The 16,801-nt window shown below is 39.1% G+C and overlaps 4 protein-coding genes across 5 annotated transcripts; 2 read left to right on the forward strand and 2 right to left on the reverse strand.

The window, feature by feature from the left end:
- The first annotated feature begins 246 nt into the window (after positions 1-246).
- nr2c2ap (nuclear receptor 2C2-associated protein) lies at positions 247-5,439 on the forward strand. The gene is made up of 5 exons (XM_080878644.1): positions 247-776; positions 924-1,014; positions 4,176-4,281; positions 4,396-4,463; positions 4,916-5,439. The coding sequence occupies exons 1-5, from the start codon at positions 739-741 to the stop codon at positions 5,036-5,038; spliced, it is 426 nt and encodes a 141-aa protein (XP_080734770.1). The 5' UTR covers positions 247-738; the 3' UTR covers positions 5,039-5,439.
- A 54-nt stretch (positions 5,440-5,493) lies between these two features.
- Positions 5,494-7,865, reverse strand: rfxank (regulatory factor X-associated ankyrin-containing protein). The gene is made up of 9 exons (XM_080878643.1): positions 7,724-7,865; positions 7,540-7,644; positions 7,316-7,414; positions 7,149-7,214; positions 6,941-7,041; positions 6,073-6,198; positions 5,889-5,955; positions 5,722-5,802; positions 5,494-5,633 (listed from the first exon to the last, which is right to left on the reverse strand). The coding sequence occupies exons 2-9, from the start codon at positions 7,637-7,639 to the stop codon at positions 5,581-5,583; spliced, it is 693 nt and encodes a 230-aa protein (XP_080734769.1). The 5' UTR covers positions 7,640-7,644; positions 7,724-7,865; the 3' UTR covers positions 5,494-5,580.
- A 141-nt stretch (positions 7,866-8,006) lies between these two features.
- Positions 8,007-14,656, forward strand: borcs8 (BLOC-1 related complex subunit 8). 2 transcript variants are annotated; one of them, XM_080878645.1, is made up of 6 exons: positions 8,007-8,145; positions 8,376-8,488; positions 10,080-10,144; positions 10,240-10,347; positions 11,461-11,548; positions 12,836-14,652. In XM_080878645.1, exons 1-5 carry the CDS (start codon positions 8,109-8,111, stop codon positions 11,528-11,530), a joined length of 393 nt encoding a protein of 130 aa, XP_080734771.1. In that variant the 5' UTR covers positions 8,007-8,108; the 3' UTR covers positions 11,531-11,548; positions 12,836-14,652. The 2 variants fall into 2 exon arrangements, with proteins under 2 accessions (XP_080734771.1, XP_080734772.1); XM_080878646.1 differs by lacking the exon at positions 11,461-11,548 and having other exon boundaries at positions 12,836-14,656.
- On the reverse strand, positions 11,555-15,545 carry tmem221 (transmembrane protein 221). The gene is made up of 3 exons (XM_080878642.1): positions 14,916-15,545; positions 13,322-13,407; positions 11,555-12,662 (listed from the first exon to the last, which is right to left on the reverse strand). The coding sequence occupies exons 1-3, from the start codon at positions 15,215-15,217 to the stop codon at positions 12,121-12,123; spliced, it is 930 nt and encodes a 309-aa protein (XP_080734768.1). The 5' UTR covers positions 15,218-15,545; the 3' UTR covers positions 11,555-12,120.
- Positions 15,546-16,801: the final 1,256 nt, after the last annotated feature.

Here is a 16,801-nt window from a genome sequence, read left to right on the forward strand (position 1 = left end):
ACACACACACACACACACACACACACACACACACACACACACACACACACACACACACACACACACACAAGAGGGGGGAGAGGGAGATTTGCTCTCCTGTGTTATTGGTTCCCAGGTTATGAAACTGAGATATGGGGATATGCTCGCTAATAAAAGCACTGAGAGGCCGATATTGGTTCTTTTATAGGATTATCCCATCACCCAAACACACCTTCATCTTAACACACATGTAACATCTTTGCCCGTTTCCTCACGTCCTTGGGAGAAAATCTCAAACCCGGGTTAATACTGGCGGCAGCTCTATATTTAAGTGTAGGCCATTTTTAGCATCTATGCCTCATCTGTAGGTTTCTGATCAATGCCCCTCGTCCCAATCGATTCTCATTTCTCTGACCTTTTGCGTCTCGCCTGGGAGGACAGCAACGAGACCTGGGGGGACAAACAAGAAGATGAAGAGCAGTGCAGTGCAGCCTCTCACAGGCCACGAAGAGCGGGATCAACTTTATTTTTTTTCTGCGTTTAATTATTAATCATGAGCGCCCGGGACCTCAGATGAAGATTAAGAGACTTAACCTCCAGCCACGTATAGCGAAAGACTGTCATCTAAATATTTTTGACGGAGCGAGACTTCCACCTGGTGGCAGGAAAGAAAAGCGGTCATGCCAGAACGTCACAGTCGTAAAAACAACACAGCGAGGTTCCAGCGCTTTACGGCACGTTGTGATTTGAAGTTTTGACATGGCTTCCTCGTTGCTTTGCAGCGAAACACAAAGCAGGTAGAGAAAAAGCAAAACGAGAGAATGAAAATGAGAGAAATGTACTCACCAGTGCATAGATAATGTACTTGGCTGTTGTACGTGTTTGGACGGCAGCCTGTTACTGGTCCTTGAGTCGTGAATCTTGTGTTTCTATTCTCATTTCAGAGTGAGTTCAGTGCTAAACAGAGATGTTAAGCAGTATGGAAAGAAGTACATGTTTGACTGCAATGAGGAGACATGCTGGAACTCAGACCAGGTAAATACAAATATAGCAATGGACCCGTTCCTCACAACCTATTGCTAAAACTGTTACCAGAAACCTAAAGAAAGGTTAGTTTAGTCTGCCCTTTAGTTTTGAGTTGCTGGAAGACTGTCTGAGATGTAGATACAAACAAATTGCAATGCTTTGCAAAGTTCACAGAATTTTAAACCGAAACCCTATTTTACTGTTTCATTAAGAATAATAGCTCATTTTAAACTTGGTGACAGCAACATTTCTCTAAAAAAGCTGGGACAAATGTAAGTGGTACTTCAAAAAAAAGAAGTGCCAATTAACATGAAACTAGTTAATTAGCAACAGGTCACTAACATGGCTAGCTATTAAAACAGCATCTTAGAGAGGACGTTTCTCAGAAGTAAAGATGGACAAATCATCATCTATATGTTGTGGAACAATTAATTTCAGAGACTAGTGTGAATATATGGTCATCATCTACACAGTGCATAATGTCATCGATAGATTCAGAGAATCAGGAAAAATTTCAAGGAGCATAAGGCCAAAAATCATTATTGGATGCCCTTGATCTTTGGGCTCTCAGGTGGCGTTGCATTAAATGCAGACATGATTCTGTCATGGAAATCACTGTATGGGCTCAGAAATCACTGTGCGAACAAGTTCGTCTTGTAATCCACAAATACAGGTTAAAGCTTGATCATGCAAAGAAGCAGCCATATGTGAACACTATCCACATAACTGCCATCATCTCTGAGCCAGAGCTCAAAATATGGGTTTATATCACATGTTTATTTTCTCAAGACTGGACTTCTGCAATTCTCTCCACTGGCATTAATGAAAAGTTACACTCTCATCTTCAACATGCTCAGAATTTTAAGATTTTACTGATTACTTCCCCAGCTTTCCTGGGTCTGTCCTCAAGCTACATAGTAGAGCTACTGACCCCATATAAGCCTACTCGCAGCTTGTGATCCTCAGGTGGGGCCCTGCAGGCTGCTTTGAAAATCAAGATTTAAATCGAAAAGGTGACTGTTTTTTGCCATCAGGGCCATCTCGACTTTAGAATGACCTGCCTGAGAAAATTATGTTTATAGGCTTGCTTTTAAATGATTCTATTATGCGTTTTATCTCTGGTCTTTCATTAATTTTATTCATGTTTTATGCCTTTGTGTTTCTGAGTGTATTTGTTATTTCAATGTTTGTCTACCCTTATAGTTTTATAATTATAATAACATTGTTATTATTATTGTTATTATTAGTATCATTATTATTATTATTATTAAGAAGAAGAAGAAGACGATCAGACCAATTTAACAAAGAGGGCAAAACATTTTACCAGATCTTAAGCTCCCTAACAGCTTTAATTCATTTCCATCAATGCATGGCTCATCTAGTACTCATCATGTAGTACAGTTAGTAACTGTACTACAACTAACTAACTGTACTACATGATCTGCACAGTGGTATGATACTGGTTAAAATTGTTAAGCTATCCCCAGTTGTTTATATTTTGCTTAGAAAATGGGGGACAAGGGGCAGGGATTTATTAAAATATGTGCAAACATATATACAAATGCAGGAATAGTCTTCCAAGAATTCTCCAGGTTTCAAGGATATTCAAAGTTGTGTAGTAGTGTTTTTTGGGGATCATTGTCATGCAGAGAAATGCGGGGTGGCTCAAAATCTGATCTCACGATACATTTCTGTGTTTATAATTCCATCAAGTTTAAGAAGACCCCAAAACCACTGGCAGGATTGCACACAGCATGGATCGTGTAGACACTCACTGTAGTAACTCTCCTGACTTTCGTCATACTTTTTAAATTCATTGCTTAGAAGACCCGTTGCCAAGGATTTTTTTCTCTTTCTGATAAGGCTTAGGTGAAAGCAAATGGATCTCTCAGGTCCTGGGCCACGTCTTTGCTGGATTTTTTTCCTATTGAAGATTTGACTTTCAGATACTTTTGGCCTGCCATAAATGGCTCTTTAGGTCTGTGGCTTCTTATTTTGTCCTCCACTTGTTCAGTTTCCCCAACATTTTGATACACTGCACACCATGCTGAGATATGCTAATTTTTTTAACTAATAATATGTGTGTAGATTCTCAGTCATCCAGATCATGTTTGTTTTGTTAAAAAAGAAAGCAATCGGACTTTAAGTTTATTGAAGACATTTCACCTCTCATCAAGAGCTTTCTTTAGTTTTAAAATGAAAGGGTGGAGAGTCCCTGGTATTTAAATCCTAGTAGTAGTTGTCCCTTAGGAGGTGGTCGTTGACCCACTGTTATTCATGTGCATCATCACAAAATGATAATTTTTATCTTGACTTTTGATGAATTTCCCAACTTTCTATGTTCTTATATTTCTTATTTAAATGCTTTTGTCTATAAAATGATTAAATGCCCACTTTGTCAATACATGTTGTGATTTGTGTAGGAAAAAGCCTGAAACATGTTGAATTTATAATAAAGAAAAAAAAAGATTGACACAATTCTTGATAATCTAATATATATTTTTATAAATTAATTAAAGGATTTCTATGTGCTATTAATTTATGCAACTTATGATAGTACTTCTGTCCTTCTTGACCAAGACACTCTTGTAAAAAAGATTCAGATCTCAAATTATTTTTTTTCTGGTTAAATAAAGGTTATTAATAATTGGGGCGATCGTGGCTCAAGAGTTGGGAGGTCGCCTTGTAATCGGAAGGTTGCCGGTTCGAGACCCGGCTTGGACAGTCTCGGCCGTTGTGTCCTTGGGCAAGACACTTCACCCGTTGCCTACTGGTGGTGGTCAGAGGGCCCGGTGGCGCCAGTGTCCGGCAGTCAGTGCGCCCCAGGGTGGCTGTGGCTACAATGTAGCTTGCCATCACCAGTGTGTGAATGGGTGGATGACTGGTTGTGTAAAGCGCTTTGGGGTCCTTAGGGGCTAGAAAAGCGCTATACAAATACAGGCCATTTACCATAAATAATTATAATCTGCTTACATGTACAGCATTGTGGACCCCAGGAAGAATAGTTGTTGCTGTGGCCACAGTTAGTGGGGATCTGATAAAAGAACGACTAAAAGTTCCCATATTCTTGGCGACAGAGACAGTTATTCTCGGCATCCTGTTTTTCACAGGCAAATGGATGTTTTGCTGTACACATCTCTGTGTCATTATGAGTATTATTTTTCTGACAGGGTGAATGTCAGTGGGTGTCCCTGGAGTTCCCCAACTCTGTCAGAGTGTCAGAGTTAAAGGTCCAATTCCAGGGAGGATTCTCAGCAAAAACGTGCAGACTGGAAGGTAAATCCTGAAGATAATATTAAAAAATGACTTCCTGATTAAAATGTTTCACTTCAAATTCAAGCAGTAATAATGAGATAATGTAAATTACTTTTCCACTTGTGCTTTCTGCAGGTTGCCTAAAAGATAAAGACTTTACAGTGCTCAGCCATTTTTACCCAGAGGATAACAACTCTCTTCAGATATCCTTTTTCTCACTATACTGAATTTTCACAAGGAGATTTGATTGCATATAGGGCTTCGACCAATCTTTTCCTTAAATTATCAGTCAAGTGGGGAGCCATTGTTCTTTTCTATACTCCAAATTAGCAGTCACTGCTGAAGTAGCTATAAATGTTATATTTAACTACTTAATTTGTGCAAAAAATATTGTTCACAGCCACTGATGATGCTGTATGCCATTAAAAATATTTAAGCTCAGCTTATTCTATCAAGTAGTTGATGGTGTTCCTTTAATAAACATAATTCTGTTATAAAACATCAGTCTTGGTGTACGCCAACAACAGCTCAAAGCTGTACCTGTCACTACAGGAGCATGGTGCGTTTCCTGCTTCATAAAAAGCATTGGACAATATTTTCCTGGACATGCTTTTCATCATTACCACGCTTATCTTGTTCTTAACTCCACACCCACAGCTTTCCCATACAGGAGGCCTCTGTAGTGGACAAAGTAAAAATAATGTTTGAGAATAGTGCTGACTTTTTTGGGAGAATTATTGTTTATTCCTTGGATGTCCTGGGGGGAAAAGCCTCCTGACCATTTTTCAGTCCTCTCATGAGAGAGAGGAAGTGACCCCTGAGTGAAAGTACAGGATGTAGGATGGTGTGGTGGCACTTGGGAAACATGTCATCTGTGTTGCCACCTCATGAACTCTTGTGAATGTGGCCTTTTTTGGTATGAAAGCTTCGATGACCTGTCATACAGTGACCCTTTGCACATTTTGATTGTGCACTTGTAATCTGCTTTTTATACCTTTTCTGTGCCTTCAAAATTAAAGCGCCATTCCAGTATGAAAATAATTTATTAGAATTTTTTTTTTTGGTCATTCTTCAGCCAAGCAAAATAATACAGCTGCACAACTGTCACATTTCAGTCCTTGTTTGTAAAACATTTTGAACATTGCAATGCATATAAATGGAATAAACAGGTTAAAAATCGCTGTTTATCTGGTAAATGTTTGTGTATGCAATGATCCGTTATGACCTTAGCTTGTGACAGACATTTTTGTGAAAACCAACGAAGGTTTAAGATCAGCTGAGTGTCACACTGGCAACTCCATTAATGTATTTTAATAAGTGTCATGTTGATGGCTTGTAGAGTTTCAAGATGTGGTCCTCCAACACTTTCTGGACTATAGGAGAAAGGAAGTAAAAATCTTACCTTAGCAATACATTTTTATCCTAGTTTTTCAAAAAAGAAAATGTGCATTGTATACCTACTTTTCTTATGCCCAAGAGCAACTGCCAGCGCCAATGGACTGTATCCAGAGTCAGACTCTATGGTCATATCTGCTCCTCTGGCTAAATTAGAGAGCGATAGGAAATTAGTGACGCAATTTTAAAAAAAATTTCTAGAATATATAATGACTTAAAGTCATGCACTGTACCTAGCAATGCCTCTACACATTTGATATGATTCCCTCGTACAGCATAAAGAAGAGGAGTTCCACCATTCTGAGAATAATATACAGTGTGCAGTAAAATAAAAATGTTAAAAATATAGTATTTAGATTTCTTGCTCCTTAAAAATGATAGATTTTATGATGGAAAGTCATAAATTCATAACTATACCCAGTCATAAGTGTTAATGTCCACTCCATGTCTGAGGAGGGCTTCAACGATGTCCACATATCCTCCAGAGCTGGCCAATGTCAGGGCGCTTTCTCGCTCCCTCGCAATTGTTTTGGGGTCTGCACCCTGGAAGAAAAAACATGCATTAACAATAAAGCACGATACCATTTCTTCTTTTGGCTGTTCCCTTTAAGGGAATCTTAACCTGTCCCTAACGGCCATCCCTCTGCATGTCGTCCCTCACTACATCCATGAACCTCCTCTGAGGTGGTCGTCTTTTCCTCCTGCCTGGCAGCTCCATATTCAACATCGTCCAGTATATCCACAATCCCTCCTCTGCACATGTCTAAACTATATAAGTCTTCACCCTCTAATTTTGTCTTTAACAAAGTTAGAGAGGTAGGGCTGAAAGACAATATGATTCATTTTGAGATTTGAAAACAGTGACCATTTTTGTTAACACTTTTTATCATCAGTATGATGATTTGGCTTCTAACGGACACATTTTAGAATAAGTTCATTTTCTTTCTAATTAATAAAAGGTTTTTTTTAAACCACTGCCTCTCATTCATCTTCTTAATCACATGTCATCAGTCTGTTGCAGTGAGAAATACATCCTATATATGGCCAATCTAGAGTCATTAATTAACCAAACATGCATGTCTTTGGCCTGGGAGGGAAGCTGGAGTACCCAGAAAAAACCCACGCAGACATATGGAGAATATACAAACGCCTTGCAAAAATACTCCAGGACCCTCTTGTTGTGAAGCAACAGCACTAACACCACACCATTGGGCCACCCAGCTGCCCTTCAGTAACTTATAACTTTTGTGTTCTTAAGTACCTATGTGCATGCCTTATTTCTAACCTTTTCCAAGAGAAAGTCCACCACTGCTTTCTCTCCAAACGCTGCTGCCCACATGAGAGGTGTAAAGCCTCGCTCATCCTGACTGCTAAGCAATGAGCTGTCTGTGAGACAAAAAAAAAGAAAGAAAAAAGGATTGGAGTCCTTAAGTAGGATATTTGTTTAGTTGTATACTGGTAATAAAAAAAAAAGCTTGTTAGAGATTTCTCACCTTTGCTCAGGTGTGCAGCTACTTGTGAAACCTCACCTTGAGCTGCAAGCTGATGTATGGACAGAGCTGATGGGGGTAGAAAAATCTCAATAAATGAACATGGTAAAAATAAGATAAAATAAGTACAAATGTTTCCCTAACACCTGAGTATCTTTATCAGATCTTACAGTCTAATGTTGCCGGGCGTACTGTAACCTCATTCCCACGCTGTTTGTTGGTGAGAGTGGTGGAGTGTTTGAACAAATCATCATCCACCTCCATGCTCTCTAGAGATATAATCAGATGAACCACAGCCATGTGAGTGGAAGCAAGACATTTACTGTTCAACTGATTATAGCAAGAACCTAGAAATCAGGCAAATTCAGCTGTTACACAGAGCAGGATAAAGTACCATTGGCTTTTTCATCTCCTGATAGGGATGGACATGCATTAGCGTTAGATGGCTGAACACGTTGGCCATCTGCAGCCTCATCATCACCTCTGCCCTCCATGATCGCTGCAATAAAAACAAATAATCTGGTTTAGCCATGCAGAAAAAGTTTTTTAAAAATTAGCCAGTTCGTAAAGCCACTCACCACATTTAGCCTTCCAGTCCAATTGCGCTAACTTCCTTTAAGGAAAACTGAAAGTAAATAAGTTCATATCACATAATGGATCCTGCTAGTCTTCGATGTGTTCCGATAGTACATTAGCCGTCGTTCAGATGATTAGCTATTTAATAATCCCGTTATTTTCAAAACAGGCACTGAAAACACGTTTGATTCAGCCTGTGTACCGTATCACCGCATCTGGCACAATTTCAAGGGAGAAATGTTTTCTTTATTTTTTTACAGCCCATATTTCTATCCGGAATGTTGTCCTGTGACACACTACAACAATAATACGGAAGAGGTGGGAATCAGGTGACACCACTGGCGTACAGCTGAATTGTAGTTCTGACAGTAAAAACCAGACTGCATTATGGAGGACCAGGAGATGCAACTGAAAGTCAGAAGGGGTAAAAATAAATAAATTAGCAAAAACTAAACTCGCGTGCAGCATAGCTCATTGTTGCCTTGATCCACTGCTGCCCCCTCGGAGCTGTTAGCTTCATCTAGCCACTAAGCTAATGCATTTCCAGTATAGAGTCGCAGGGCTATGATTTTGGCTGTTTTCATCATTTTGTTTTAGCTTTCAAACACGGGCCATTTGTTTTATGCAATTGTCTTCCCTTCGTTTACACTACAGTGACTGACAAGTTCACGGAGAGCATGTACGTCCTGGCTAACGAGCCGTCGGTGGCTCTCTACAGGCTGCAGGAGCACGTCAGGAGGTCGCTGCCAGAACTAGTCCAGCACAAGGTATCGTTTATCCTCTCGATGACATCGCATTAACTCTGCTTGTAACCCATCTAAGTGAATGAAGGGAAAACGACCTCTGCCAGGAAACTTTATGTTTGGAAACAAGCGGCAGTCTTTACTGAAAAACCTAACTGATGACTTCAGCAGATCAGAGGTTGGGGTGTTTACGTTCTTTTCTCAGGAAGAAGAAAAAATGGCATTTGTATTTAGTCATTAAAGGTTGAATAACACCCGATTTTGAAACGTCTTCTTTGGGATAAGTGAAATTCTTTAGGTATATACCCTCACCAGACACTTTATTAGGTATACCAGGTTATTACAGGTTTGACCCCTCTTTTATTTGCACCTGCACAATTAAATATTCATTTCCAAATTTACTATCTACCCTTTTTACTGAAGCCTTAGAGGCCTTTCTGTGAAACTGTCACCCACTTTGATAATGAAGAAAGCCTGTCACAATGACTTGCATTGCAAAATATATTGTCCCGTAAATAACAAATTAAAGAATGTTTTCATATATGTAAAAAGTAAAGCTGCAAAGAGTAAAGGTAGTGAAGGTGGCTGAGTGTAAATACCTCGGGCCAACTATCCAAAGCAATGGACAGTGCACAAGAGAGTTGTAGAAGAGGGTTGAGATGAGTGTCATGGATGATTTGTGGCAGAAGAATAGCAGCAAAAGTGAAAGGGTACTAAGTCCTACTATGTTGTATGGTTTGGATATTAAGATTTTTACTGAGAGGATTAGAAATGAGTAGATCCGAGAAACAACTCAGGTTGAGCAATTCAGGAAGCAAGGATGAAATGGATGGATGTGTGTAGCGGATAGAGAGTGAATATACTGAACAACGGGTATTGAATATGGAAAGAAGTAAAAGAGGAAGACCTCAGAGGTGGTTCGTGGATGTCGTGAAGCAGGACATGCAGGGGGTTGGCGTGACAGAATTATGGTAGCGATATGGTGCAATGGAGGCTGGTGATCAGCTATGCCAACCCTTAAAGGGAGAAGCTGGGGAAAAAAGAAAATTATACATCAAAAGACTGTGTTATTTCATTGATATAATTCTCATATAATAACATAATAATCCAAATAAACTATTTTAAAGCTAGGTGAACCTTTAAAATCCCCTATATAAATTCTTGGCCTAGGTGTTGCTGTGTTGTGTGCGATCAGAAATAACAGTAGAACATCTTTTTCTTTTAATTTTAAATGCATTTAAAAGCAAGCACTGTGTCTCAGTCTTGTTTTATTCATGACTTGGATACATACTTAGATTCGTGGAAAAAATGTAACTGGCATTGCTTCAGTTAAAACTGAGTAATATTTATTTTGTGTTGTTGGTAAAACATATCCTTTGTTCTGCTCTTTTTCCTGGAAAAACATGTTGATGATATGAACAGTTTCCCATAATGTTTTGATGTATGCTCAATAACCCAGGTAAGAAAATCCCAGAGAGCTGACAGAACCAACTTTCTGGGAGTTTACTGTAATGAAACACAAACCTCACAAGTATCATAATGTCATTACTCGCTCGCTCTCTCTCTCTCTCGCTCTCCCTCTACTGAGTTTTAATGGGTTTCATTTCTTGCACAGACAGATATGCAGAGCTGGGAGGAACAAAGTCAAGGAGCCATCTACACTGTAGAGTACGCATGCAGGTGAGATCACACATATTTGAAAGCTTTCATAAAAGTAGCTCACCATCCACCTGCCCTGACTGTTAATACTTGTATTGATCTGCTGGCTTTTGCAGTGCCGTGAAGAGCATGAACAACAGCAGCTTATATTTCAAAAACATTGACAGTCTTCTCCGTCAAGCCATCAGCATGAAGGAACAGATTAATAATTCTCAAGGGCGCAGGTAGGAGGCGGCAGTGAATGTGTTCACTGAGACATGGTGGTGAAAAAGCACAACGTTGTTTTGATCACACTGAATGCTACAAAGTGGCTTTAATCTTCTCGTTAGTAGCAGTTTTCCCTCTCATTTTTTAGTTGTGCTTTACCTCTAGAAACATGTTACGTGGACATAACCTGACTCCATCTTTTTTTTTTGTTTCAAATTCAGAAACTTTAATTCAAATGCAGAGCCTATAAGGGACAGGAAAGCTTGACTAGTTATGACAGCCATTATCATACACACCTTTGCTAAAATGCAGATCTCTACAATATGCTTTTTATCATCTTTATCACTCAAATATCTAGGTAATATAACAAAGTTTTTTGCTTTGTCTTATGCTTATGTCAGTATGTACTTCTCACATTTTTTTTTAAAATGAGAGATAGTCACTGAGCAATTATTGTTATCAGTACTTAATGTAAATACGTAAAGCCACAAAAATTATAGAATATTACTTTTTTGATAAGATCTCCAACGTCCTTAAGGCTATAAAAAATATACTTGTGGGTCTTTATATGTTCACATTTTTACTCCCTCAGTATCTAAAGGATCATTCTTTTTACGTATTTGGGGTGACCATGGCTCTGGTGGTAGAGCTGGTGTCAGACGATTAGCTACCAAATGGAAAGGTGGTGGATCCATCCACGGCTCCTACAGTGTGTTAGTTAAAAGCACTTAAGTAAAAATAAAAGCACTGTATGAATATGTGTGTGGTTGGGTGATGAGACTTGGAGTAGAAAGCACTTTCAGTGTTCAAATTGAAAGTGCCAGTCCATTTACAATTTACGTAACTGTTTTTTGCACTACATCATATCGTTCATCATTTGTTTTTGTTTTTATTCATTTTATTTATTATTTTATTTTTATTTATTTTATTGTATCCTTCATCTAATGTAATATATCATTTAATATATTGCTTTTCATTAAAGTTTGTTTCTCCTGCAACTTCAAATTCGTAATCCAGACATTTCTGAATACTTTGTAGTTACTAGAAGCGTCATACTTTCTGTTTGATTTGTCTTTTGTTTTTATTTTATTTTCCACCTTTTTCCCTCCCACACTGACAACTGCATGCAGCTTAAATGATGTGAGTCCCTGTCCCAGCCCCACTGTCACTGCTCCACATGCCCCATCCACTTCCTCATGACAGACAGAGGTGTCCAAGGTTAGTAGTTCCTTCAGACGTTACATTATTAGTATCTGAAATTAGTAAAATTAGCTTTTCAGATAACAGGCTTGTGTGTTCAAAAAGTTCTTCTTTGAATTATATATACTTCTAGAATCAATTTATTTAATATTTATGTGAAATAATTTTACAAAGCACATAAAACACTTCTGCACATTGTGCACATATTTGGCAAAAAGCAGATATATACAGCAGAATAAAATATTTACATGATTATAATATGATCGATAAATTCATCAGCTTGATATATGGATGGCATTGGTGTGCATAATTTGGAAATTTAGATCAAATTCATTAACGTGAAGCACTACATTTTTTTCCCCCACCAGGTTAATAATACTTTTGTAACCTGTGTTGGAGAAAAGGAGAAAAAAGTTGCTAAAGATACTTTTTTTTTTCTTCCTTCTTCTTTTGTCTGCAGTCATTCTGGATAAACTTGTCGAATGTTGACAGTATTACATCTGCACTGCACTTGTTGTTGTCACCATATAGTATTTGTAGGTCATTAGTCTTTTCTAGCCACTGATGCAAACTGCTAATCTTATTTTATGTCACACGAGAGTAGAGTCTTTTGCACAAATCCCTGATTTTCGTGCAAGCACGCTCCTCATCTCATTGTTGACCCCATTCCAGGGTTTAACCTGGGCCTGTAGCAAACCAGATTCAGTAGACAGTGTCCTGTGCATTCGGGGATAGCTGCCACCACTGCTGTAAGCATCTTTATCACTAGAGGGGCCCTGTGAACCTCCTGTAGGGGAGTACTGCTGCTGCTGATATTGTTCTCGCTGTCTCGGGTCGCCACATTGAGTGAAGGCAATATGATGCTGGAGGTGAGACTGGCTGCGAAGGATCCGCGGTTTGTCCACTCCAATTTTTAACTCGCAGGGCCGAGAAACTGGTGCGCTGCTACTTCCGTGGTCGTTACGATACAGGGTGTCAAGATGGTCGCTGTGATAGTGCTTTCCAGTATAGGAAGCTTTAACCAGAGCGTGTATTACAGCCACCAGCAGGATCAGGATCCCAGAGGAAAGTACACAAGCACTTGCAATTCCAGTCTCCATCTCGAATATTAGGAGCATAAAAATGGACATGGCTGCCAAGAAAGAGAGTAGCAGGGAAAAAATTAGAATTTGTATGTGTGCAGAAACACCAAGTGCTTTTCTCTGTAATCAGCTAACAAGTTGCACCTCTACTGGGCCAAATAACTTAAAGCAGAACACAATGAGTGTTACAGTTTATATTACAGTTTCCTATGTTTTTCTGCAGGAAAAGGACAATGGACTCAGGCATGCTGAAGGAGGTGGGAGAAAAGCACAGCTCTGGGATGTGATGCGACTTCCTAAGTTGGTGGCGTTGCCTTTAAAGTCTTGCCCTGCTACCTATTGACTGTGGCTGAAGTGGGTTCAGAAGGGTAACACCTCCTCATCACAATAGAGTGGCTGCCTACGCTGACCCCCCACCCCCCGTACAAGCCTCTCAGTGGAACAGAGCATACCAGTGCTGCTAGGTCCAGCATTAAAAACACTTAAGTCATGGCTGCTCAAAGAATGCATTGTTCTGTTGGACTCACTGGTCGGTTCAGGGAGACAGCAGCACTGCCGTTTTGCCACTGCTGTTGAAAGTCCACTGCACAGCCAATGTTTTTAAAGTTAGTTCTTTTTTTTATGTGTTTGTTCTGTTTAACATTTTGCCAGATGGTACAACATATGCTTATACAAAAATACAGATCCTTTTTTTATTGCTCAGGCTTACCTATTAAATAGACAGAAACCCCCAGACAGAAGAGTCCAATAGCCACATGTCGTACAGCTCTGCTGTCCAGAAGGAACCAATCTGCTCTGTTAAAACAAATCTGATCTGTTTAGTGCACAAGGACATTGCATTACTTAAAATAACAACAATATATTTTGTTTTGTTTTTGATATGTTCATTTTCTTTGCTACATAATAAAGTTATAACTTTTTGTCCTGCAAAATTAGGGCTATTTGTTTGTTGTTTATTTTTATAAATGCTTGGTCATTTGTGCCATGGATTTAAAATTTCTAGGAATGTCTCCATTGTCAGGGAGGTGCTGTGGTATGCCGTTAGATTTGTAAACCGACGTGGGAAAGGGCCAGCTAGAGGCTGTGTGTTGGGTACATAATGAGAGGAAATCCATTGTTTAGCTGGGATTCATAAAGGGTTAGAGAGGTGTGTGTGTGCAATGCGGGCCTCTGCACTCTTGCACAGGACACCCATTTTATCCTTTTGAAACTATGTTTTCTTTGCACGAAACCTAATTGGTACATTTACTATTCAAGATAGGACTGTGGTTTGCAGGGTTAACAATTGAAAAACATGTGGGCACAAGGAGAAGTGTGACATGAGCACCTCGACAGTGCACTATCCTCAAAATAGGAACCCATATAGGATGTTGTGCAAAGCAGCAGTCTCATAATAAGTTACCGCACCTGAAATGTTAAGCTTTTTGAAGCAGCTGATCTTAATTCCATACTTAGATTAAGTGTAGTGCTTTGCGTCTTATTAAAATATATGTCGTCATGTTAGTTTTACACTTTGCATGTGTAAAGGAGAATGAAAGTAAAAGTTGAAATAATCCGCAGCCGTAAAACCTTGGACAAAGTTAAACTGAGATCTCTTACACCCTGCAAAACACAAAGAGGGAAATGAAGTTTAGTCATGGTGTGTTGTATCGTATTGGATTTATTTGGCACGCATTTAAGGGTTTTTTTGTTTTTTACTCTTATTGCCATTTATTTAGTTTTTATTTAGTAACACATCACATCACCCATAAGTGACTGAGACAGGACTCTCTTCTAGACACTCTAAACCCACCGGCACAATGTACATTTCAAATTCCTTTAATTTTAAATATGTTCATAATGTGTATTTTGTAAAATAGTGAGATTGTCTAGTCTTATTTAATTCACTTAATGTACAGAATTCACCTGCTTGCTGCAAACATGCTACTACTGCACTTTCACCTAATGTATATATTATATATAATGTTCTTATACTTGTATAACTATGCATGTGACAAATAAAGAACCTTGAACTTTGAACCTTGCTTTGCGAGCAGTACTCGACTACTTTAACAAGGCCTAGGGGTGAGGGGGCAAAAAACGCGCAGTGCTGCTTCAGAGGTCGCCTTTCTGGGTAAATAGTGGTTTTCTTAACTGTCAAAGGTGTGTCACAACTGACCGGAACTGCCTGTTTGAAAAAACCGGATCGAGATTAGGAAGAAAAAAAATGGAAATGAGCACAGTGGCTTTGAGTGCTACCACAGCTGCAGGTGCTGTCTAACAGGTGGTCGAAAAGAAATGCCTTAACGCGCAAGAACAAATACCTTTCTGTATCCTGTTCTCCTCTGCAGACCTCGGTTGAAAAATAGCTGTGGAGGAGACACACAACCACAGAGCTCAAGTTGAGAGTGAGGGACAGAGCGGAGAGCACTGTGGCCACTGGCAGCAGGACGGCCCAGACATGAGCGGGTATGACCGAGGAGGTGGACGGGGGTGATTCCTTCACCGCCGTCTGCTGTGACTGCAGCTGGAAAATCAAAATCACCGATAAAACCGACATGATGGCCGATAAAATCCCCAGTAAAGACAGAACAATTAAAGACCGCTGGCTGTACTTTTGCGTCATGATTATCTTTAAACGTTGGTGGTCAGATTTCTCCTGGAAAAGGGGGAAAAGGGTTTCTCGTTTCTTAGCTCTTAAACACAATCCTCCAGCGATCCTAGAGTCCAGAAAAGTGCGCTTGCATTGCGGTGTGAGGATAAAGAACGCCTTTCTTTGCACTTCGGCAATAGTTTGCCTGTGTTTCGTGGAGTGCTCCGCAGTCCGGTCTGAGCATGTGATGGGCTTTAAATCCCCAGATTAAAAAGTTCGCAACAACAATGGACTTTTTTTTCTGTCTTGGATCAACAGAAACAATGCCTCGACGTGTTCAAGGGAGACGCTGAGCTCACTAAATAAAGACAAAACACCCCGAGAGAGTAAAGACATATTTACTGTTATCCCATTATTAACCATTAAAACAGGTTTTAAACTTAAGGTGTGCACAAAAATGTATGCTTTAAAAAAAAAAAAAAAAAAAAAAAAAAAAAAATATATATATATATATATATATATATATATATATATATATATATATATATATATATATATATATATATATATTCTAATCAAGTTTATTTCTTGATATTTAAATGTAGGCAGTGTAGATATGATGATAACAGGGCTGTGTCTCTTTTTAGATTAACCTACTTACCTACTTCTGCTGAAGCCTCCTGTCCTCATAAAGCGATTAAAGGATTACTGTATGTCTTTTAAACAGGCAATTGATTGTCATAAACAAGACACAGAAATAAAATAAAAAGATATGCAGTAAGTTAAAATAAATTATACAAATAATAAGAATAATATTAAAACAAATGAAGGAGGAAAAAACCTTGTCTAAAGTTATTCTTGGGCATGCTAAATAGGACCATGGCAAGTTTAGGGGAATTTGAAAAAGGATAACCACCCAAGATAACCTCTGTTTAATGCGAATATTCTTGCCACTCTTAGTTCAGCTCTGCAGAGGATGAATCTAATTAACTTTTCACAAGTAGCTTTGGAAGTATGCACAGCTTGACAGAGATGCGCCTAAACTCTCATCTGCCCTTCCACTTTTACGCCCACTTTTATTGCCTTGTATAAAAATTAATTACATCTCCAGAATTTGATCAAATTAATATTAAATATTCACACACTTCATTCACACGCTGCTGGACCACAAGCACCCTGACATACTTTTAAGTCCGTGACTTGAGTTACAGAGGCCTTATTGTTCTGTTAGAGGTTGGGGTTGGTGGGGAGTGGTGGGGAGGTAAAGGTGTAACCCTTATTCTGTTGAGATGCAGATAAGACTGTAGCTATAAAGGTACTCAATGTGAACAATTGCTCTCACACATGTAGACTGACCATGAAGGCTATTTCTGAATTCGACAGCCTCACCACATGCTCTAAAAGGGTCGCGGCTGATCTTGTCGAAAGCAGAAGTGAGAAGTTTCAGGAAAATGAAAAAAAATGGACTTGATACGGAAAGTTCTCAAAGGGCAAAGGCACCTTTATCTTTCTGCAGCTTCTCTCAACTTCTCTTGTCTTAGACATTTATCAGTAATTCTGACTGTGTGAATGTGAACGCAGTTCAGCTTCCACCTTCAGTGCCTACACCGACGGCAA

Source organism: Rhamphochromis sp. 'chilingali' (genome assembly GCF_963969265.1).
Source record: "Rhamphochromis sp. 'chilingali' genome assembly, chromosome: 3".
Taxonomy (NCBI): domain Eukaryota; kingdom Metazoa; phylum Chordata; class Actinopteri; order Cichliformes; family Cichlidae; genus Rhamphochromis; species Rhamphochromis sp. 'chilingali'.